At 42.6% G+C, this 23,738-nt stretch overlaps 1 protein-coding gene across 1 annotated transcript in view; it reads right to left on the reverse strand.

The window, feature by feature from the left end:
• Positions 1-1,129: 1,129 nt before the first annotated feature.
• Positions 1,130-23,738, reverse strand: part of GDF7 (growth differentiation factor 7) — a 28,270-nt gene continuing 5,661 nt past the window's right edge. Inside the window, exon 2 of the mRNA XM_073625333.1 lies at positions 1,130-3,470. Coding sequence (XP_073481434.1) covers positions 2,557-3,470 — 914 coding nt within the window. The 3' untranslated portion in view covers positions 1,130-2,556. The remainder of the gene's footprint in view (positions 3,471-23,738) is intronic.

The following is a 23,738-nucleotide window of genomic DNA, read 5'->3' on the forward strand; positions in this document are numbered from 1 at the left end:
ATGTCTATCATCATGATGCGGTTGCATTAGGAGGAAAAGTAAACAACTGCATTGTTGGCACTGTTATGCACCCTCAGGAGTCCAACCCTCGCACAGCAGGTGTCCACTGAACCCTGATACTCAAGCTAAAGGGTCAGACTCAGCTAATGAAAGCAAAACTAATTAAGGGGAACCCATAAATCATTCCTAATTTAACCTATCTAATTGTAACTACATAATAATAAAGGCCTGTAAACACGATAAGAAAATCGGAAGTAAAATTTTGTACGATCGGCCGATTATCTGATCGTTGGTATAGTGCTTTCGACCGCCGATTCCGACTTTTCGTACGACACAAAACCTGAAGGTGCATGCCATAAAATTTTTATGGAACACAAAGTCTGATTTTTCTTTAATTAGTACAGTTTTCGTCTGAAAAAAATCATAAGAGCACAACTACGCATGCTCGGAAACTAAAGAATACAGTACAAAACAATTCAACACATTAAATCACTTCCGAAATTGTATTCTGTCGTACGAGATTTTTCATAAGATGAGTAACCTCTTAATTTTCGATATGAGACTAGCAAGCTATAAAAAAACGGCGATTATTCGTCCGATAATCTAATCATGTGTACCAGGCTTAAGATTCTTGCAACATACCAGCTATTATCACATCTGAAAATTAGGGAAACAGACATTTTAAATGTAATTGAAAAACAAACCACTTTTTTTTTTTTTTTTTTTTTTAGCTAAATCATTAGCTAAATTAGCAATATGATGATGCTGATGCATTGTCCACTGAGTGGGCAGGTGGCACAGGAAGGTGCAAAACTGATGTAGGAAATGGGTGGTGTCACCTGCCTGAAGAGAATTACAAATCCTTTTTTTTCCTTTTTTTTCTTTGCAGAAAAAGGTGACTCTATGGGGTTGATTTACTAAAACTGGAGAGTAACTGCACAATCTGGTGCAGCTCAACACAGAAACCAATCAACTTCAAGGTTTTATTGTCAAAGCTTAATTGCACAAACTGAAGATCAATACGGATTGGCTACCATGAACAGCTGCACCAGATTTTGAGTGCTCCTGATTTAGTAACCCCCCCCCCCCCCCCCCCATGCATTTCAATGTTGTAGCTGTAATTCTGCTTTAAGGAAAAATACTTTATGGGAAAAATCATTAAGTACCTCTAAATATAATATGTATGTGATAGGTCTTAAAGGTACATACATTTCCTAGAGTATTTATTTATTTATCCTTCCATTTATCTGCTGCTCCACTAGCTAAATACCTATAGCTATATATAAACCCATCTTCTGAATGGCCCATAATAATGCAAGCCACTGTGTTCCTGGGTTCCAAGGACCACCCTACCTCTTAGTTCACCCCAGCCTCACGCATACACACTGGAACATAAAAAGGAACTTGCACAGCACAGAAGTTTCCAATAGGAGGTTGCAATTCTGAACAGAAATGTGTGCGAATACTTTCCCATTAAACAAATGGGGAAGATCTCTGATTTTATCACAATTGCAGTGCTTCCTGGTCAGCATTGGGAATTTTTTTATTGTTTTTAGGTGTGCCCCAGTATTGCTCTGTAAATCCCCCAAACCGCTTTTATTCCACATTTAACACTGCAAGACATGGCAGCAAAACTCTCACTTTCTAAACAGGAAGAATGATTTTTTTGGTTACGTATCTTACTCCATTATTTTTATATAGGCTTTTTAATGTTATCATAAATATTGATGTATTCAGTGCCAAGATCTTCAGCAGCACAGTAGAAGGTAAGGATGTACAGGGGCTGTAGCAAAGTCAGTTAAATGGGTATAGCTATAGGAATGAGATCCCTGCACAAATGTGCCTGGCGATTAATAGAAGGGATAGATACAAGTATGGAAGATATAACAGTAGAACTTGGCAAAGCATTAGTTGTGGAAAAAAAACAGAAAATCTTCTCTTGGGATATTAGATGTTGTGGATCAGGATTACCCTTTGCCCTGAAAAAGATGTGCTAACTTGGAGGATTACTAAAAATTTACTGTCATCGGGAAAGGCATTCAAAAGGAAGGAAGTAGTATGAGAGAAGTCTTGGAGATGTGTGAGTGAGAGCTGGTAGCCAAAAAGGAATAGAAACATCTCATGTGGTGATAATGTAGTATGTCTGTGCTCCTCAGAGGAGGTAATAGATTGTTTGGGGCTTCAAATCTTGCTTATTCCCTTGAGGAACTTTAGACACACCGTGTACTGTGTAGAGGGAAGACAGCTGTGTCCACAGTTTTCATTTGGCAACAAGCAAAGGTTCAACTGTTCCCACTGGGCACAATGAATAATTTAAGGACCTTTACAACCATAAAGGAATAAGATACATAATAAATACCACATAGAAAGCACATTTGTTCTACCTTTCCTTACAACATCAGGTTACACTTTAAACCTGAAAGAACTGTTTAGTGACATACAGGAGAATCTTAACACTTTGTGGTCTACCTCTGTTTGCCTTTTCATATCTGAATGTTTTTCTTTCTAATAAAAAAAGTACAGAAAACACAATTCTTGGCAGTACTTAGGTAAGTGCTACCTGCAACCACAGTTTTCTACAACCATGTCTTCATACTGTTTGTAGACCACGTTGTTGCCAGAGTCTATGTATAGAATACTTATGGGGCTGAGTTTGGAAGGGACACAGCAGCTGGGTGGTGTGGACTCAGGGTCCATTGAATTCATTAAAGTCTGGATTATGGCATGGTTGGTAGGCTCCAGATGGGATCTTAGCGGAAAATCACACATACCCTCGCAATGGTAAGCTTCATAATCCAATGGGGCTATTATCCAGTCATCCCATCCAAGCTCTTTGAAGTTGACATGCAAGGGCTTCTTACTACACCTTGTTTTAGCCCTCTTGCCTTGCCCTTTGTTGTGACTTGTCCTTGTTGGCAACGTCGTCCTTTTCCTTCTTCTTTTAATGATGGACCTTTGGTCATGATCGGGAGGATCTAATCCTTTAGGGTTCTCCATTGACCTAATTTTGTCCCTTATCTCCTTGAAAAGATTCTCCTTCCTCTTAGAATAGGAGGAGACAACCAGCAAAGCTTTTTCTGGTTCTGCTAAGCCCAGGCGATTAAATCCAAGCTGGGCCGGTGATAAGTATTGTTCTGCGAGATCAGAGACTATCTTTAAGGTAAAGCACAAAGGCTCACCAGGACTCTTCCTGTTGTCCATGGCTTTCCATACATTAAATACTTCCCATTTGGACAAGGTGGCCATCAGGTCAGCAGAAAGGGAATCTACGAGGATGGGCTCCTGCCAAGTGGTTGCACAAGTGTAAAGATGAAGGTGAACAACATTCCCGGAGTCTGATATTGCAAGGCTCATGTTTTCAGGTGGTTTGTGTAAAATCCTTAGCTCAGCACCCACAATCTCATCCAAGGACGACAATGTGCTGGTGTCAAACAGGTAATTCTGCTCCAGGGACTGAAGAGGAACTTTATCTGGAAAGACATAAACACAGAAATGTATTATTCAAATTAATTTATTTGCTGCATATCTGTAGCACTGAAATTCCATCATAGAGTATAGGGGAACCATGACATTACCCTCTGTTTTCTGAAGGAGGTTACAATGCCCTTACCAGTTTTACAGTTGCAAGCATATAACTACTCTACATGCAAACAGGTAAATACATAGATGAAATATACAGTAAGTATGAGAACCGTTTTACCTGGAATAACATTAATAATTCTGTTCAAGCAGTCATGTGTTTACCAGCCTAGTGACATGACTATTTTGTTTTTCACCCATGCAGTTTCCAAGGTCAAATGTCCTATCACTGGACAATGAATCTGCAGTGTGATACAGCTAAAGGCTAAGGGTTTACTGTCCATTGCGCAATCAAGTAACGTAGGAAGCTAAATATGAAACAACTAGCTGGTTGTATATTTTGGAAGAAGTGTATAAACCAAAAGACTGACCAAACACAATTTAAAATTCGTTGACATGTAAACAGAAATCAGCTGTGAATCTAGCTTGTCTGACTGGGGTTCTTCTTTAACCTCTTAGCATGTATTTTTTATATTTTGGAAGAAAATCAAAAGAGCACATAAAAAAGTAAAATTCATACAAATCTCTGAACTAACATGCAAACTTCATGCAGGTGTTATGATGTGAACCTAGGATATCAGTGCCACATGGCAGGTTTGTTAAACACTAAATCACATTGCTAAATGCTTAGAAAGGTTGGGGAACCTTCAGATACTGACTGTCATCATCCACTCTAAACCCCACTATAAAAGTACATATTACAATATAACTAATGGTTTGTATGAATTATAAATCAGATTTACTTTGTATTCCTATACATTGACGGTTACCCTTTGAACTAAGGATTAGTCTAATGCCCTGGTGCCCAAACTGTGTCCCCAAGGGCGGCATGTGGCCCTTTGGTGTATGATGTGCGATACTCAGACCTCAGCTGTCTGTATTGGGAATGTTGAAAGGGTAAAAGAATTGCCACCTAGTTTCAGCCAATCAGGAAAGGCCATAGGAGCCACTGCACCATTTCCAGGTGTGGAGGAGAGAGATGCATGTGGCGGGAACACCAAGATGGCGTATATTCGTTTCTTTGGGCATGAGGCAACTAGTGGTACAAGCAAGTGTTGGCTGGAGATATCCTGACCTTCTGCCCAAAGCAACTGCTGACTCATACAGGTGTGTGGTTGGCACCTCAGGGAGGCTTAGCCCTATGCAGCAAAGATGGGGCAGAGCACATCGCCATTGTCTGAGGAAGATGGCAATGGGTCACAGTCAAGCTGAAAGCCTGAAGTCGGTACAGACACTGTGGAGAGTTACTGTTGAAACTATTGCCGAGCAGCCTACAACCCAATATCTTACAGGTAGACAGGCTATTGCATGGATATGCCAGAACCTGCACACAAGTTTCTTAAGAGTGGTGGTGAAGTGACGGAGCAGCTGATAGGGCCAGGATCAGTGGTTGTCAGTCATACAACTGTCTACAGAGTAAGACCCTCATCTCCACCTATACGAGGTCGCAGCCAGAGAAGACAACAGTGGGGGTTGCCACAGCCATCAAGGCCATCAAAGAAACAGTGGACATGAAAGTTCCAGACAACAGCACTACACAAAGACCAGACCCATTGAAATGAAAATTCCCCACACCTTTGGCAGAAGTTCCAGAGTATAAATAGGACCTGGAATGTGAGAAGATCCATTCATAAAGACAGAGTTTTGGTCAAGAAAATGGGTCGTAGAGTGGAGTGGTCCACAAACATCTGCATGGAAAGCTGGTCCAGGTCCCAAATCCTGATTTCTACTGGTAAGTTGTCATCAATCATGAGAATTTCTTCTTTGGTTCATTAACCTTCGGTGTGGTCCTTGTATGGTTAGTGCCGAATATGTTTGCTCTCAAGCTCAATATTTCAGGGAACTGAACTGTTGCTCAAGCTCAAGGTGAAATCACCTTACATCAAATCCCTTCCCTCATATCCTTACAATTTAGGGAAAGGGAACGTCAGCAAATGTCTGGATGCAAGCTGAAGCCAAGTTTGAGTGGGCAACTGCTGTGACATTGGGTAATTATTTACCACAGTGGTCTCCAAACTGTGGCTTAGGGGCCAGGTGGGGCCCTTTGCTTACCTTTATCTGGCCCTTGGGCACCAACAATCGGGCACCATTCCTTCCACTGACACTAATGATGGGGCACTATTCCTTCCTCTGATATCAACGATTTGTACTATTCCCCCCATTAATAGCAATGGTGTGTCATTGTATACTCCAAGACTGACATCAACAATGTTGCATTATTCCTCCCACTGATACCAATGATGGGGCACTAATCCTTCCCCTGATACCAACAATTGACACTATTCCTCCCACTAATATCAATGATGTGTCATTGTATACTCCCATTGAGGCCACAGCATTTTCTACTCACACTGGCCACATTCCAGCCTCCAGAGAGTCTGAAGGACAGTAAACTGACCCTTTGTTTACAAAGTATGGAGACCCCTGGTTTACCATATTAAGGAAGTTTTCACAAGGGGAGGAAACCTTGTGAAGTTCTTGTACACAAAGTTGTTCTCAATCTTGCTATGTGAACTGAACTGTTGCTCAGCATAGGGAGCAACTCTTGTCACTTTCTCAGAGGAGTCTTTAGTTGCTCAATGACAGATGCTGTTGCCTTGGCGGAAGGTAATGGCTCATTAAAAAAAAAAAAAACCCATAAAGAAGTTTATGTTCTATTTTGCAGAGGATGGATCCCTTGCAATAGTTTCTGAAGTGATGTTCTAAAAGTTTCTGCTCTTGTCAATGGCATATTTGCTCTATTATTTGAAAAAAAGAGGAGTTTGTGCTCCTGATGTGCCAGGAAGGGAATTACCTGCTAATGTCGGTCTAGCTGGGCGCTGCAATTCCTCATTTGTCTTAAGGACTTTGGTTACCAGAGCCAAGACTCATTCTACCTCAAAGGACTTTGTGACTTTGTGCTAGTGTATTATTCTTGGCTAGGGAATAGCACTGTTATGCAGAGAATGTAATATAGTTAGCATAGATAGCTTTAGTTTAGATAGGATGCATCTTTCTGCTTTGTTTCTCAGGGCTCTGGAGGACTCTGAGGCAAGATTCCTGTTTCTACTGTATATAATTTATTCAATTAAAGTAAAACTTATATGTGCTCATTACAGTGGCGTAGTGTGGGTTGTCAGCACCCGGGGCAAGGCAAGTAATTTGCGCCCTCTAACCTAGCGGACTTTTAGCACTCCCGAGTCCCTTCAAATACAATAGTATTGACCTACCTGATTCCTATACTGACCACTACACTAACCTACTTTATTTCAACACTGACCAACCTGATTCCTTTACTGACCATTACACACTACACTGACCACTATACTATACTGCCCACTACACTAAGAACTACACTGACCACTATACTGTTCACTACACTGACCACTACACTGTCCACTATACTGTCCACTACGCTGACCACTATACTGTCCACTACACTGACCACTATACTATACTGTCCACTACACTACACTGACCACTATATTGTCCACTACGGTGACCACTATACTGTCCACTACGCTATACTGTCCAATTTACTGACCACTACACTGAGAACTACACTGTCCACTACACTATACTGTCCACTACACTACACTATACTGACGACTATACTACACTGAGAACTACGCTACAGTGACCATTACACTGTCCACTACACTACACTGACCACTACACTATACTCTCCACTATACTGACCACTTTACTGTCCACTACACTATACTGACCACTACACTGTCCACTACACTATACTGACCACTACACTACACTGACCACTACACTGTCCACTACACTACACTACACTACACTGACCACTATACTGTCCGCTATACTATACAAACCACTATACTACACTGTCCACTACAGTGACTATTATACTATACTGTCCACCATACTACACTGACCACTATACTACACTGTCCACTACACTAAGAACTACATTGCAGTGACCACTATACTGTCCACTACACTATACTGACCACTATACTACACTGTTCACTACACTGACTACTATATTATACTGTCCACTACACTGACCACTATACTACACTGACCACTACACTGACTACTATACTATACTGTCCACTATACTACACTGACCACTATACTACACTGACCACTATACTACACTGACCACTATACTACACTGTCCACTACACTGAGAACTACACTGCACTGACCAATATACTGTCCACTACACTATACTGACCACTATACTACACTGTCCACTACACTGACTACTATACTATACTGTCCACTACACTAACCACTATACTACACTGTCCACTACACTACACTGACCACTATACTACACTGACCACTACACTGACTACTATACTATACTGACCACTATACTACACTGTCCACTACACTGACTACTATACTGTACTGTCCACTGCACTATACTGACCACTATACTACACTGTCCACTACATTGACCACTATACTACACTGACCACTATACTACACTGACCACTACACTGACCACTATACTACACTGGCCACTATACTACACTGACCACTACACTGACCACTATACTACACTGTCCACTATACTACACTGACCACTATACTACACTGACCACTATACTGCACTGTCCACTACACTGGGAACTACACTGCACTGACCACTATACTGTCCACTACACTATACTGACCACTATACTACACTGTCCACTACACTGACTACTATACTATACTGTCCACTACACTATACTGACCACTATACTACACTGACCACTATACTACACTGACTACTATACTATACTGTCCACTATACTACACTGACCACTACACTGACCACTATACTACACTGACCACTATACTACACTGACCATTACACTGACTACTATACTATACTGTCCACTATATTACACTGACCACTACACTGACCACTATACTACACTGACCACTATACTACACTGACAACTACACTGACCACTATACTACACTGACCAATATACTACACTGACCAATATAGTACACTGACCAATATAGTACACTGTCCACTACACTGAGAACTACACTGCACTGACCACTATACTGTCCACTACACTATACTGACCACTATACTACACTGTCCACTACACTGACTACTATACTATACTGTCCACTACACTACACTGACCACTATACTACACTGACTACTATACTGTCCACTATACTACACTGACCACTACACTGACCACTACACTGACCACTATACTACACTGACCACTACACTGACCACTATACTACACTGACCACTACACTGACCACTATACTACACTGTCCACTATACTACACTGTCCACTACACTGACCACTATACTACACTGTCCACTACACTGACCAATATACTGTCCACTACACTATACTGACCACTATACTACACTGTACACTATACTGTCCCGCCTACAGTCTTCCTACACTGACACTACATATACGGTGCCCCTCTCTTCTCCCCCCCCCTCACCTTCTTGTCCTGCATCAGTCCGGAGGATAGGAGGAGGAGGAGGAGGAGGAGAAGACAGCGGCCCCGGCGGCTCACACTTTCCAGTGCTTGTCTCCCCCGAGCTCCGGCCGCTGTGTTAATTGTTTCCCAGCGCGCTGTGATTGGGCGTATGGGGGTCATGTGTGGAGGCGGGACTCCAGGAGTAACTGTGATCGCGGATGGGCCAGCCCCACGCCGCACATGACCCCCATACGCCCAATCACAGGGTGCCAAACAATTAACATGGTGGCTGAAGCGCGGGGGACACAGGAGATTAAAATTAGGAGGTGGCACGAAATTGCGCCCCCCTAAATGTCGCGCCCGGGGCCACGGCACCCCCCGCACCCCCCACGCTACGCCACTGGCTCATTATGCTCACTAAGGGCATTATAGTATATTGAGTCCACTAGGGGAAATGGTTCAAGCTAATAATGACTTATGGACTCTAAAGTAAGCTGTTCATATTTACACTAGTCTATTGCTTAGGATGTAGCATTTAGGATAATAGGATGTTCTATGATTTTCTGGAGAGTAATCATAATAGGGATAGTGCTTCAACAACTGTATTGTTTAGTAAAGATGTATATATTAACTTGAGTAGGATGTATAATTTAACACTGTTTTAGTTGAAAATGGTGATACTTCAGATGTACTGACATTTGACTTTTGAATGTGATTACTCTTGTAATTAGTAATAGGAATTTAGTAAGATAGGCTGTACATAATAGTCTAAGTTGCTGGTTAGAGAAAACCTAATCTTTTGATTCATGGATCAGCTTTGAAGTATATTGACACTGGAAACATAATCCTTGAATATATTCTTGTAACAAATTTTCTATGCTGTGAATTATATTATGTTTATATTACCATCATGTGGAATACCACATGTCTTATTGTTAATTATTAGCTTCCGCTCACCCCATCCCTGTTAGTGGGGTGTTAGTGGGTTACTCCTTTTTGTTTTTTAAGTATTTTAATAGGAGCTATCTCGCTCGGCCCATGATGACAGGGCCTATTTGTGGTGGGGCAGTGAATGTAGCTCCACCCTAGATTGGTGCTAGGTTAGGTAAATATAGCTATTGGCTCATTGTAATCAGTTGAGCTGCATGTAGTTGTTTTCATCTGTCCTTTGTTTCACTGGCTGTAGGGTTGACTGCCTCCCCCTGTCTGTCTGGAAAGGTTCTGGAGGATAGTGGGCTGGGAGAGTCAAATAGGCAGTTGAATATTTATGCAGCCCTGGTCAATCCCTGGGGAGAGATACCCAGATGATGGCTGGGAAGGAGCATAAATACTCTGAGACAGAGAGCAGAGGGGTTCTTGTCCTAGAGTAGGAGATCCCAGCCTGGAGGGCTACTGCCCTCCTGGCAGGCTTGCCATGTGTCTGCTGTTCATCGGGGTCCCAGCTAGGTTAGCCTATTCTGCTGAAAGTTGCTGGAGCTGACTGAGGGACATTTGTCTGGGTAACTGGTCTGGTATCACTGGAAAAAGTGTCTGGAAGATATTGGAAGTAGGCATCCAACTATCCAAGGACATTAGTAAATACAGAGTGAGAGAACTCTGAGACTGTGGGCTGCTGTTATCCCTTAAGTGCTAAAGTCAATTTGCTCAAAGGAGACATTGTGCCTGGTTTCCTGGTATAGCTCAGTCCACTAACTGCGTGTGCAAGGACTCTGCTCACAATAATAGGAGGAAGGTTGGTGTCTTCAATTTGCTACTAGAGTTACTGGAGCATCCCACAGTCGCCCTACTATTATCCAAGTTCAAGTTCTGCAAAAAAAGAATCAGAAAAGCATACCACTAGACTGTTCATTGAGCCAAAGGAGTGACTGTGACTGTGTTCCTGGCTGCGGATTAGGGGTGAGCAGAACACCCCCTGGTTCGGTTCGCATCCAGAACATGTGAACAGGCAAAAAATTTGTTCGAACACGCAAACACCTTTAAAGCCTATGGGACACGAACATGCATAATCAAAAGTGCTAATTTTAAAGGCTTATATGCAAGTTATTGACATAAAAAGTGTTTGGGGACCTGGGTCCTGCCCCAAGGGATATGTATCAATGCAAAAAGAAGTTTTAAAAACTGATCTTTTTTACAGTGAAACAATAAAAGTGTAATATTCCTTTAAATTTCGTACCTGGGGGGTGTCTATAGTATGACTGCAAAGGGGCGCATGTTTCCGGTGTTTAGAACAGTCTGACAGCAAAATGACATTTCTAAAGGAAAAAAAGTCATGTAAAACTACTATCGCTAGCGCCGGCTATAATGGATTGACTTTTAAAGGGTGTTCTGCAGCTTTCGAATTTGCAGCGAACCCCCCAAATTATTCGCTGTTCGCCTACTGCGGATGCAACTATGGGAAAAGACCCTAGGGACCTTAAACTGCTTGCTCCTGCAGGAGTGAGCACTACATGCCAATACTAAATCCCCTCTGAATGTGGCCATTCAAATTATTATTATTATTTTTTTTTTTTTTTTGCTGTATTCAGAGCTTCAGAGATTTAAATACTGTATTATCATGTTTGTACATTAGTAAATTATTAGGATGGTATTATTTGGCTTTGGTAGCCTACCCCAACATATTATGCATCATTTTGGGGACACATATGGTTTTGGTAGCAAGTTTGAAAACATTTTATAGGTAGAAATAGCAAAAATTTTGAAAAAAATTTATTTCCATGTAATTTTTCCTAACGTTACATTAATTTGTGCAGCCCCAGCTATTCACCCCAAAATATTATCTACAAAGCCTTCTGACTAAAATGATATTACATAAATACTGTATGATTTTTATGTAACAGCGAAATAAAAAAACTCACAGTGAAAGTCTGTGTTTTGATTTAGGAAAACTTTTTTCCAGTTTCAAAGTTACATTGCGACACCCGTGGAAAAAAAATCAGTTTGAGTAAATTATTAGTTTAGGATAAGATCAAGTTGGTGACGTGATTGCTACATTTTCACATTTTTATCCACCAGTCTGCGCAAACTCAGTCTCATTTCCTTGCTCACAATTACATCCAAACTTCTAGAATGCTTAGTCTAAAACCATCCAAGCTGCTACCTCACTGATAACCTTCTCGACCCCTTACAGTCTGGCTTTCACCCACAACAATCCACAGGAACTGACTTCCTAAAACTCAGGACTAACTGCTAAATCTAATGGCCATGATTTAGTACTCCTTTTATTCTGCTGCCTTGACACATATGGCCACCCGCTCCTTCTCAAAAACTCCACTCCCTTGGCCTCAAAGACTCGGCTCTCTCCTGGTTCTCCTCCTACCTCTCTAAGCACTCCTTCAGTGTCATCTAAAATTCTACCTCCTCTTCTCTCCCTCTGTTCATAAGGGTCCCCCAAGGCTGCATTCTGTGGCTCGTTCTATTTCTTATCTACACCTCCTCCACTGGTCAGTTGATAACTTTGCGTGGCTTCCAAAACCTTTGCTATGCTAATGACATGCAAATCCAACACTGCAGTCCTCAACCCACCCCTTAAATCTCTTCATGCGTTACTAATATACTAAATAAATGATAAATTAGTATGGATGTCGTGCCAATTCCTCAAACTCCACCTTTCAAAAACCGACCTCACAGAGCTCAAAACTGTTTTTTCTCACATGTTGTAATGATTCCCTGTATGTTGCCCAGTTGTTGCCAATGTACTGAAACACTTCTCTGTGTGCTGCTGAATTAGGGAAATGTCATACTTGCGATCCAATTGCGGCGGGATCTCTAGTTAGGACATGGCAGAGAGGTAACACTCTCCTGCTTGCATGTGTTTCTCTCTTGCAGGCTGGATGAGTGAGACACCCCTCTCTTGCCAGCAACTTCCATTTTTAAGCTGGCAAAGCTTGTGAGTGTTCTGCATAATGAAGAGATCCTGGTTCTGGTGACTTCATGATGAGAATCGTAAATATAAAATTAACCTTATTTGTACTGATCCCTAATTTGTTGACCATGTAATAACAATTCCCCATTTGTTGACCACATATTGCCCGTTTGTTGCCCATGCAGAAGCGTAACTAGAACCTTCAGGGCTTTGGTGCAAGAAATCATAAAGGGCCCCCCTGACCCCCAGCAAAGGCACCCCACCACAGTGGCGGAACACTAGGGCCTGGTCGCAAGTGTGATCTTTGCGACCCTGAGAGTTCCGCCACTGGTGTCAGTAGATTTTTAATTTTGTTATTTTATTTATTTTTATTATTTTTTACAATTTTATTTTATTTATTTACTTTTTTACAATTTTATAGGAGCCCCATCAGGGGGCTTTGGTGAAATATCAGGGGTCTAAACTGACCTCTGATGTTTCACCTTTGAGACAGAGACAGAGAAAGGAGATGAAGGACACAATCTCCTTCTCTGCAGCCTTAGCTGCACCGAATGAATGGACAGGAATAGCTAAATAGAGAGCTCCCCGTTCATTTACAAACTGAAGCATAGTAAACACAGTTTACAGATCATTGACTCTATTTATTAAAACAAGGATGGGGCCAGTATTTACCGGCTCCTTCCCTGCTCTTCATCCTGACAGAACCCCCGCAGCAGGGAGAGGGGAGGGGAAAACCTGGTAGTGCTGAGATGAGGGGGGCCGGGGGAGAGCACAGGAGCCTGATTACAGCAGGAGGTGGATAGGAGGGGTTGTAGGGCCCCATGTAGAGAAACTGATCCCCTCTGCTTTGCTCCCGCAACCGCTGAAAGACTGCAGGAGGAGAATGGAAGAGGATCAGGTCCTCTATTTGGCGCCCCTCCTATCCAGGTGTATAGGGGGCCTCATAGGCCCCATGCAGCATGGGCCTGGGTCACAATTGTGACACCTGTACATACGCCCCTGTGCCCATGTATTATAATGATCTTCAGTTGACCACATATTGTAAAACTTGCCTATTTGTTGCCCATGTATTGTAATAATTTCCAGTTTGTTGCCATGCAATGTAGTGATTCCCTGTTTGTTGCCCACCAACTGGAAGTATTGTCCTCATCTTCTACATATTTTAGTGGTTTGCTGTTTGTTGCCCAGTTATTGTAACAATTGCCATTTTTTGCCTGCGTCTTGCCAAGTCATTGATGTTTGTTCGGAGGACCATAATACTAAAATGTTATCCACTGTAGGCCTGTCACTATTAAGCCATGCTGCATCTCACTTCCCTATGTGACAGATTCTCTTTACAAGCCACCCAACACCCTTTAGTTTCTCCATCACTGTATTTATCGGTTGACCTCCCAGCAATACCCAGTACTTACAGGCATGGTGGAGCATGTGACTTACTCCCAAAATGCAGTGCTTGGGGCTGAGGGATGAATCACCAGGCCTAAACATTGTCATATAAGGTGGGAAGAAGCTCTTTAACCCCATATAAGCTCCAACACAGTATGGAACGAAGCTTACCCATAATTGAGCTCAGGGCACTGACAGATGAAGGCAGTAGTGGAGTAGCACAGGGAAGATGTCAAAGAGAAGGTTGGCCTGTTAAGAGAACCTGTCATATTTATTAAATATATGAGTTTTTAAACTGTTTTAAATCTGTTTATATACAGTATATACAGCATATAGAATCTTTGTTTAACAAATAAGCATTTGCAGCTTGAGCTATCCATCTTTGTGTACAACTAGATTTTCTCTACAGGCTGTAAAGAGATGGCATCTCCACATGTGAAAAGAAGACAAGAGCGCCACCTCCTGGCTAAGAAAGGGTAAACTTTAAGGATGCAATATTTTGTGTTTACCTAGAAACAAGAAAACATTTTCTATTTTTTTGTAGTCCTAATTATAAACGAAAAGACAAAACTTTTTTTTATTCTTTTTGTATAGAATAAGGAAGGGTTAAAGCTGAACTTCAGCCTTACCTTCAGTCTTGCCCAGTTGTACAGGCCCCTCTCCTGCAATAAAATAGCTTACTCTGATTTCACTGCACACTGTGAGCTACTCTCAGTCTGCATTCGAAGCTGCAGCAAGTCAAACGGAGCCTGCCTCAGTTCCAAACTGCAGGATGTCCTGCATCATCTTACCCTTTCTTCCCAAGTCTGACTGTCCATGGCTCACTCCTGTCTTTCATTGGATTTCATTTTTTTTTCAATCATGGAGGCTCAGCACACGTGGGCATCACCTAGGTCAGTCTGCATGCAAATGCAATCTGCTTAAGGAACCCTCACTCACCCAGGCCAACGTCCACCCATCAAGACAATCTTATATTTGTATATATATATATATATATATATATATATATATATCCCAAAAGTCAGGCCATCGCTTGCTTCAGCGTTGGGGCTTCTTGAGAGGTGTACTAAGGCAGGGTGCTGTGATGATTTTAGGAAGCTATGTACAGCACGCTGCCATCCCCACCCACCAGCTGCATGCTTTGCATAGAAAAGCACAGAGACTCAGTGATGGCATCACTGGGTCTAATATACGGTAAGTAATGAAAGAGGAAAAGTTTTATTTAAAAATGTCAGCATGTTGATGAGGTGTGAGAAAGAAGCCAGGGAAAGCAAAGAATAAACAGAATAAATATCAGCTTTAAAAACTCTGAATTTCGAAATCCTCGCAGGACCCCTTCATCAGGCATATGAGGTCACATGCCTGATGAAGGGGTCCTCTGAGGCTTCAAAATGTTGCTGTTTGCTGTAACATTGTGATGGCTGAATAAAGCTTTGGACCCATTTTTTGGAGACCCGTGGTGTGCTGGTGACATTCCTCGTTCTGTCTGCTCTGGATGGAGGAGCAACAGAGACACCTTTGGGCGGCAGCATTGTCAGTCTGGGGCAGTGGCATAGCTCCCATGGCAAGGTAAGTATTTACACCCCTTGAGTCCCTACCACTAGAAAAAAAAGTGTGTGTGTGTATATATATATATATACAGTATCTCACAAAAGTAAGTACACCTCTCACATTTTTGTAAATATTTTATAATATCTTTTCATGTGACAACACTGAAGAAATTACACTTTGCTACATTGTAAAGTAGTGAGTGTACAGCTTGTATAACAGTGTAAATTTGCTGTCCCCTCAAAATAACTCAACACACAGCCATTAATGTCTAAACCGCTGGCCACAAAGGTGAGTACACCCCTAAGTGAAAATGTCCAAATTGGGCCCAATTAGCCATTTTCCCTCCCTGGTGTCATGTGACTTGTTAGTGTTACAAGGTCTCAGGTGTGAATGTGGAGCAAGTGTGTTAAATTTGGTGTTATCACTTTCACTCTCTCATACTGGTCACTGTAAGTTCAACATGGCACCTCATGGCAAAGAACTCTCTGAGGATCTGAAAAAAAGAATTGTTGCTCTATAGAAAGATGGCCTAGGCCAGTGATGGCGAACCTTGGCACTCCAGATGTTTTAGAACTACATTTCCCATGATGCTTATGCACTCTGCAGTCTAGTTGAGCATCATGGGAAATGTAGTTTTAAAACATCTGAGGTGCCAAGGTTCTCTATCACTGGCCTAGGCTATAAGAAGATTGCCAAGACCCTGAAACTGAGCTGCAGCATGGTGGCCAAGGCCCTACGGCAGTTTAACAGGATAGTTTCCATTCAGAACAGGCCTCGCCATGGTTGACCAAAGATGTTGAGTGCACATGCTCAGTGTCATATCCAAAGGTTGTCTTTGGAAAATAGATATATAAGTGCTGCCAGCATTGCTGCAGAGGTTGAAGGGATGGGGGGTCAACCTGTCAGTGCTCAGACAATAGGCCGCACTCTGCATCAAATTGGTCTGCATGACTGTGGTCCCAGAAAGAAGCCTCTTATATAGATGTTGCACAAGAAAGCCCACAAACAGTTTGCTGAGGACAAGCAGACTAAGGACATGTATTACTGGAACCATGTCCTGTGGTCTGATGAGACCAAGATACACTTATTTGGTTCAGATGGTGTCAAGCGTGTGTGGTGGCAACCAGGTGAGGAGTACAAAGACAAGTGTGTCTTGCCTACAGTCAAGCATGGTGGTGGGAGTGTCATGTTCTGGGGCTGCATGGGTGCTGCTGGCACCAGGGTAACTACAGTTCATTGAGGGAACCATGAATGCCAACATGTACTGTGACATACTGAAGCACAGCCTGATCCCCTCCCTTCGGAGACTGGGACAGGGCAGTATTTCAACATGATAACGATCCCAAACACACCTCCAAGATTACCACTGCCTTGCTAAAGAAGCTGAGTTATAAGGTGATGGACTGGCCAGGCATATCTCTAGCCCTAAACCCTTCTGAGCATCTGTGGGGCTTCCTCAAACAGAAGGTGGAGGAGCACAATGTCTCTAACATCCACCAGCTCCCTGATGTTGCTATGGAGGAGTGGAAGAGGACTCCAATGGCAACCTGTGAAGCTCTGGTGACCTCCATGCCCAAAAGAGGGTTAAGATAGTGCTGGAAAATAATGGTGGCCACACAAACTATTGACACATTGGGTCCAATTTGGACATTTTCACTTAGGGGTGTACTCAATTTTGTTGCCATTGGTTTAGACATTAATGGCTGTGTGTTGAGTTATTTTGAGGGGACAGCAAATGTACACTGTTATACAAGCTTTACACTCACTACTTTGTAGTAAAGTGTAATTTCTTCAGTGTTGTCACATGAAAAGATATAATAAAATATTTACAAAAATGTGAGGGGTGTACTCACTTTTTTGTGAGATACCTTATATATATATATATATATATATATATATATATATATATATATATATATAGTACTGTGCAAAATTTTCAGGCAGGTGTGAAAAAAGGGTGTGAAGTAAGAATGTTTTAAAAAATATATATTTTAGTTGTTTATTTTTATCAATTTACAAAATGAAAAGTGAGCGAACAGAAGAAAAATCTAAATCAAATCAATATTTGGTATGACTGCCCTTTGACTTCAAACCAGCATCACTTTTTACACTTGCACACTTTGCAAACTTGCACAGTCAGGGATTTTGTAGTATTAGAGTCAGGTGTATGATTAACCAATTATACCAAGCAGGTGCAAATGATCACCAATTTCATATGTAGGTTGAATCACAGTCATTAACTGAAACAGCTGTATAGGAGGTTTAAAACTGAGCGAGGAACAGCCAAACTCTGTTACTAAGCTGAGGTTGTGGAAGACCGTTTCATGACACAGGTCATACACCATGGCAAGACTGAGCACACCAACAAGACACAAGGTAGTTATACTGCATCAGCAAGGTCTCTTCCGTGCAAAAATTTCAAAGCAGACTAAGGTTTCAAGATGTGCTGTGTAAATTCTTTTGAAGAAGCACAAAAAAATGGGCAATGTTGAGGACCATAGATGCAGTAGTTGGCCAAGGAGACTTAATGCAGCAGATGAAAGTCACATCATGCATATGTTCCCTTAACATCGGAAGATGTCCAGCAGTGCCATCAGCACAGAACTGGAGAAAATCAGTGGGACCCAGGTGCACCCATCTACTGTCCGGAGAAGTCTGGCCAAAAGTGGTCTTTATAGAAGAATTGCATCCAAAAAGCCATACCTCTGACATGGAAACAAGACTAAGCGACTCAACTATGCACAAAAAACATAGGAACTGGGGTGCAGAAAATTGGCAACAGGTGCTCTGGACTGAGTCAAAATGTGAAATATTTGACTGTAGCCGGAGGCAGTTTGTTCACCGAAGGGTTGGAGACAATAAAGAGTGTCTGAAGGCAATAGTAAAGCAAGGTTGGGGCTGTATTTCTGCAAATGGAGATGCAGATTTGGTCTGGGTCAATGGTGTCCTCAATGCTGAGAAATACAGGCAGATACTTATCTATCATGCCATACCATCAGGGAGGAGTGTGATTGGCCCCAAATGTATTCTGCAGCAGGACAACAACCCCAAATGTGCAACCAATGTCACTAAGAACTATCTTCAGCGTAAAGAAGAACAAGTAGTTATGGAAGTGGTGGTTTGGCTCCAACAGATGGGATTACATGAAGTAACTGAAAGATTTGAGGCAGCCTACATCTGTGGTTAGTTCTTCAAGATGTTTGGCACAACCTACCTGCCGTGTTCCTTCAAAAACTGTGTGCAAGTGTAAGTGGCGGCTGGTGCTCAAAATTTTTTTTGGGGGGGCGCAAACAAACTGAAAAATTCTTATAAATACTGAAAAAAAAAAACATCAAATGCAGCCTCTGTGCTATCAATTGCAGCCACAGTGCCTATCAAATGCAGCCACTGTGCCCATCAATTGCAGCCACTGTGACCATCAAATGCAGCCACTGTGACCATCAAATGCAGCCACTGTGGCATAAAATGCAGCCACTGTGCCATCAATTGCAGCTACTGTGCCATCAAATGCAGCCACTGTGCCCATCAATTGCAGCCACTGTGACCATCAAATGCAGCCACTGTGGCATCAAATGCAGCCACTGTGCCCATCAATTGCAGCCACTGTGCCATCAAATGCAGCCACTGTGCCATCAAATGCAGCCACTGTACCCATCAATTGCAGCCACTGTGCAGCCATTGTGCCCATCAATTGCAGCCACTGTGCCCATCAAATTCCATGACTGTGCCCCATCAAATGCAGCCAATGTGACCCTCGCCCGCCTGCCATCTGATGGTCACTTACCCCATCTTGGTGGCGGGTCAGGCAGCAACGAGCTGTGTCCTCTGTGTGTCTCTTCTTGCTTCCTGCTAGGCGTCCAATAGCAGCACCTGTCCTTTCAGCCAATCAGGTGATGGGTATCAGACCCGTGCTACCTGATTGGCAGAGAGGCGGTTCGGTGTTAGAAAAGCAAATATTCATTTGCTTTTCTATCACATCTGGGTGGACTCCAAGCGCAATGCTCTGCGCTCCGAGTCCACCTTTTTTGAAGCCTATTAGGGCCTATGGCTCTAATCAGGTGCTTAAAAGAAACACCCCCGCCTCTGTAATTCAGGCGCCTGGTGTCCTAAAAGGGGCCAGACACCTCAATAGGGGGTGGCGGCGGCATCCTTGGCTAGATTCATGCAATGCATCAATCTATCCATCTACATAGAGGGGGTGGCTGGAGCGAGGGGGTGGGCCGTCCCTGCAAGTGTGTCTAGAAGAATTGATGCTGGTTTGAAGCCAAAGGGTAGTCACACCAAATATTGATTTAATTTAGAGTTTTCTTCTGTTCGCTCACTTTGCATTTTGTAAATTGATACAAATAAACATTTAAAATATATATTTTTGAAAGCATTCCTACAGCATTTCTTCACACAGTACTTTATACATATATAATTTTACATTACAGTTTACATTTACAGTTGGTAAATCCCTTCCCTTATCCCCAAATCCTCATCCCCGTCCAGCACAAATCCACCCCTTTACCAGAAATCCCCCCTCCCAGCACAAATCTTCCCATGAAATCCCCCCTTCTAGTACAAATTGGACCTCCCAGCACAAATCCTCTCCCCCTTCTAGCCCTAATTCTCCCTCCTCCAACTTCCCACCCCCCTTCTAACATAAATCTTCCCCCCTCCAACCCCCCCTTCTAGTACAAATTACCCCCCCAACCAACCTTCCTTCTTGCACAAATTCCCTCCCTCCCTAATCGCCCCTCCTCCCTCCCCCAGCACAAATACTTGTACTGTTCCCGTCACTTCTCCTAGCAAAAATCTACCCCCAGCACACATCTTAGTTAACTATCCCACCCCCTTCAGGTCATATGGCTCCCACTGCAATTTTCCCTCCCCGAAACCCTGAAACAGACCTCAGATCACCTCAGCGCAATACAGGGAGACATCCCCCTTGCCAGCTCCTCCTCTTGTGCATAATTTACATCAGAGCAGAGGAAGAACCTGACTTCCCTCAGCTATGACATGTATTGGTAAAAAGGTAGTTGGTGTCGAGAAATGCCACCTGCTGCAGAGGGGGGAAACATGGCGTTGGGATCCGAGAAACTCCGCAGGAGATGCAGGACAGGTGCCCTGGGTGTCTGGCATTAGTGTGCTCCTAAATATAAACAGAAAAGTCAGTGCTACTACCCATACATCACATAGATAGCAGAGCGCCCAGGTGCTCGATCCACAGTCACTGGCTGATTAATGTGGAAAAAATGATCCGCACTCTGGTTGTTGCTCCTAAAACTTCTTCATTTTATTGAATAGCCACAGTGAATAAACGCAGATTAAGTCAGTTGACGCGTTTCAGCCTAGAAGGCCTTAGTCATAACTAAGGCCTTCTAGGCTGAAACGCGTCAACTGATTTAATCTGCGTTTGGTCACTGTGGCTATTCAATAAAATGAAGACATTTTAAGAGCAACAACCGGAGTGCAGATCATTTTTTCCATACTAGTGTGCTCCTGCCAGGTGGATTTGTGGAGCCAAGTGTCTGAACTCGTTCTGGCATTGCGCTCCAGGACTCATATCCATGTAACGCGCTGAAATCCTGGGATGGTCCCCCCCGGAATTCAGGACGGTTGGGAGATATGATTTTGCATCCCTAAGAATTTTGTGCCCAGGGCAACCTCCCTTGTGGCCTCACCCATGCTAGGCCACTGGTCTGTGGAAAGAGTAGTGTTAGACTAGCAGATTAAGATGGACCTGACTAACAAATTAAAGCTGAACTCCAGCTAACACTTTTAAAGCAGTTACAGCAACATTTTTTTTTTCTCTTTTTGGATAAAGATTTCACATAAATAAATAAAAGCTGGCCATTGTAAGCACCATTGACAGTGGTAAATGGCTTGTCTCAACCCTCTAACTGCTAGATCAGCAGGACAGCTTGGTCTGTTAAAGGAAGTTAAAAAAAAAAATAACAGACTTACTGGCTGGATTGCCAGGTGAAAATAAAGGAAAAAGGCTTAAAAAGTAAAAACTAACACAGCCACCACACTTAAGGATTGCTAAGCTGCAGTATAATAAATTTTGTTTTGGGGTTTAATACTGCTTTAATCAGTATGAAATTATGGACAGCATGAAGGTGGCCACACACGTTGCAATCTGATTGTGTAATCTCATTTAATTGTACCAACAACTATGTGAAATCAACCCCCTGCCTAAACATTGGGGCTGATTTACTAAAGAAGTAGAGACTTTCCATGTTGCAAACTGAATGCATACTTAACTTAGTACATAGGGTGAAGCTTCACTTCAGTCATCCAATCATGTGCTAGCGAAAATTCAGTTATTTTTCTAATTTACCTAGCACACGATTGGGTATTAAGAGAGAACATAGGTTCACTTTATTTCCCTCCATTCATTTCCTGAAGTGAACAGCCTCTACTCCATTGGTTCCCAGAGTCAGTCTTCGAGTTCCCTTACGTACGGTAAAATAGATTTAAAGCACCTGTATAAGGTGGTGATAATCCTGAAAACATGACCTGTTGGGGGCACCTGAGGACTGAGGTTGGGAACCACTTCTCCACTCCTTCGGTAAATCTGCCCCAACATATAGTTACATCATCTAGGTAGACCCTAACACTACATAGTTTTCAGTAAAACAAAAGCTGGCGATCCACATTAACATCTGACTGTACAATCTCTATACAATTACCTTACACATGTAGTGTCAGGGTCAACCCAAGCCATCCATACAATCAGGTAGGCCCTCGACACATATAGTTACTGGGAAATCTTAAGTATATTGTACAATCTGATTGTAATGTGTAGTGTGCCAGCTTTAGAATATTTTTTTTTTGATCACTGTATTAGCCAATTGTCCCATTAAAGGCATTACGCAGTCCCCATCCCAGCAGGCAGTAATTCCAGCTATGTGTGTGTAGTCAGGTGAGGATACCCAGAGGTGTGAGCTCTGCAGAATGTACACACACTACAACAGGCAGAATTTCTATCTGATCCATTCCTCCCCAGCCTGACATTCCTGCAATGCTGGAGATAAGGAGCCCTTTGAAGGGTCATCTGGATTCATTTTCTATTAAATGGGGAAGAGATAGGTCAGAGCTGGCCTCATTAACCCTTTCCTGCGAAGGAACTGTTCACCAGGCAGCGCACTCACTGGTCGCCACCAGTCCAGGGTGGCACACAACTGGTTAACAATGCCTCCTCTCTTCTATCAGTTTATTACAAGCCATCTCCACATACTTCTTCCTGGATCTACTAAGCCTGATGAGCCAGTTCACTGGCTGGATTTACTGCCTGGTGCTGCCCTGCACATTGTGACCTGTCGGTGAACATGAGCAGTGAGGTGTGAATGCTGGGGATACTGGGATACCCATATATCCTATACAATGTGGTGTATTGGCTGGGAATACTGGGATACATATATTTCCTATATATTGACGTGATTGCTTTTGGGGCTGGGATACATACTGTATATATTCTATATACTGAGGTATGATTGCTGGGATGCCTATATATCATATACAGTGAGGTGTGATTGCTGGGATACATATATATCCTATACATTGTGGTTTGATTGCTGGGGATCCTGGGATACATATATATCCTATACAACACGGTGTGATGGCTGGGATACATATATATCCTATATATTGTGGTGTGATTGCTGGGGGTGCTGGGATACATATATATCCTATACAACACGGTGTGATGGCTGGGATACATATATATCCTATACATTGTGGTGTGATTGCTGGGGGTGCTGGGATACATATATATCCTATACAACATGGTGTGATGGCTGGGATACATATATATCCTATACATGGTGGTGTGATTGATAGGGGTAGTGGGATACATATATATCCTATACATTGTGGTGTGATTGATGGGGGTGGTGGGATACATATATATCCTATACATTGTGGTGTGATTGATGGGGGTGGTGGGATACATATACAGGTA

This window comes from Aquarana catesbeiana, linkage group LG04, assembly GCF_042186555.1.
Source record: "Aquarana catesbeiana isolate 2022-GZ linkage group LG04, ASM4218655v1, whole genome shotgun sequence".
Classification (NCBI taxonomy): domain Eukaryota; kingdom Metazoa; phylum Chordata; class Amphibia; order Anura; family Ranidae; genus Aquarana; species Aquarana catesbeiana.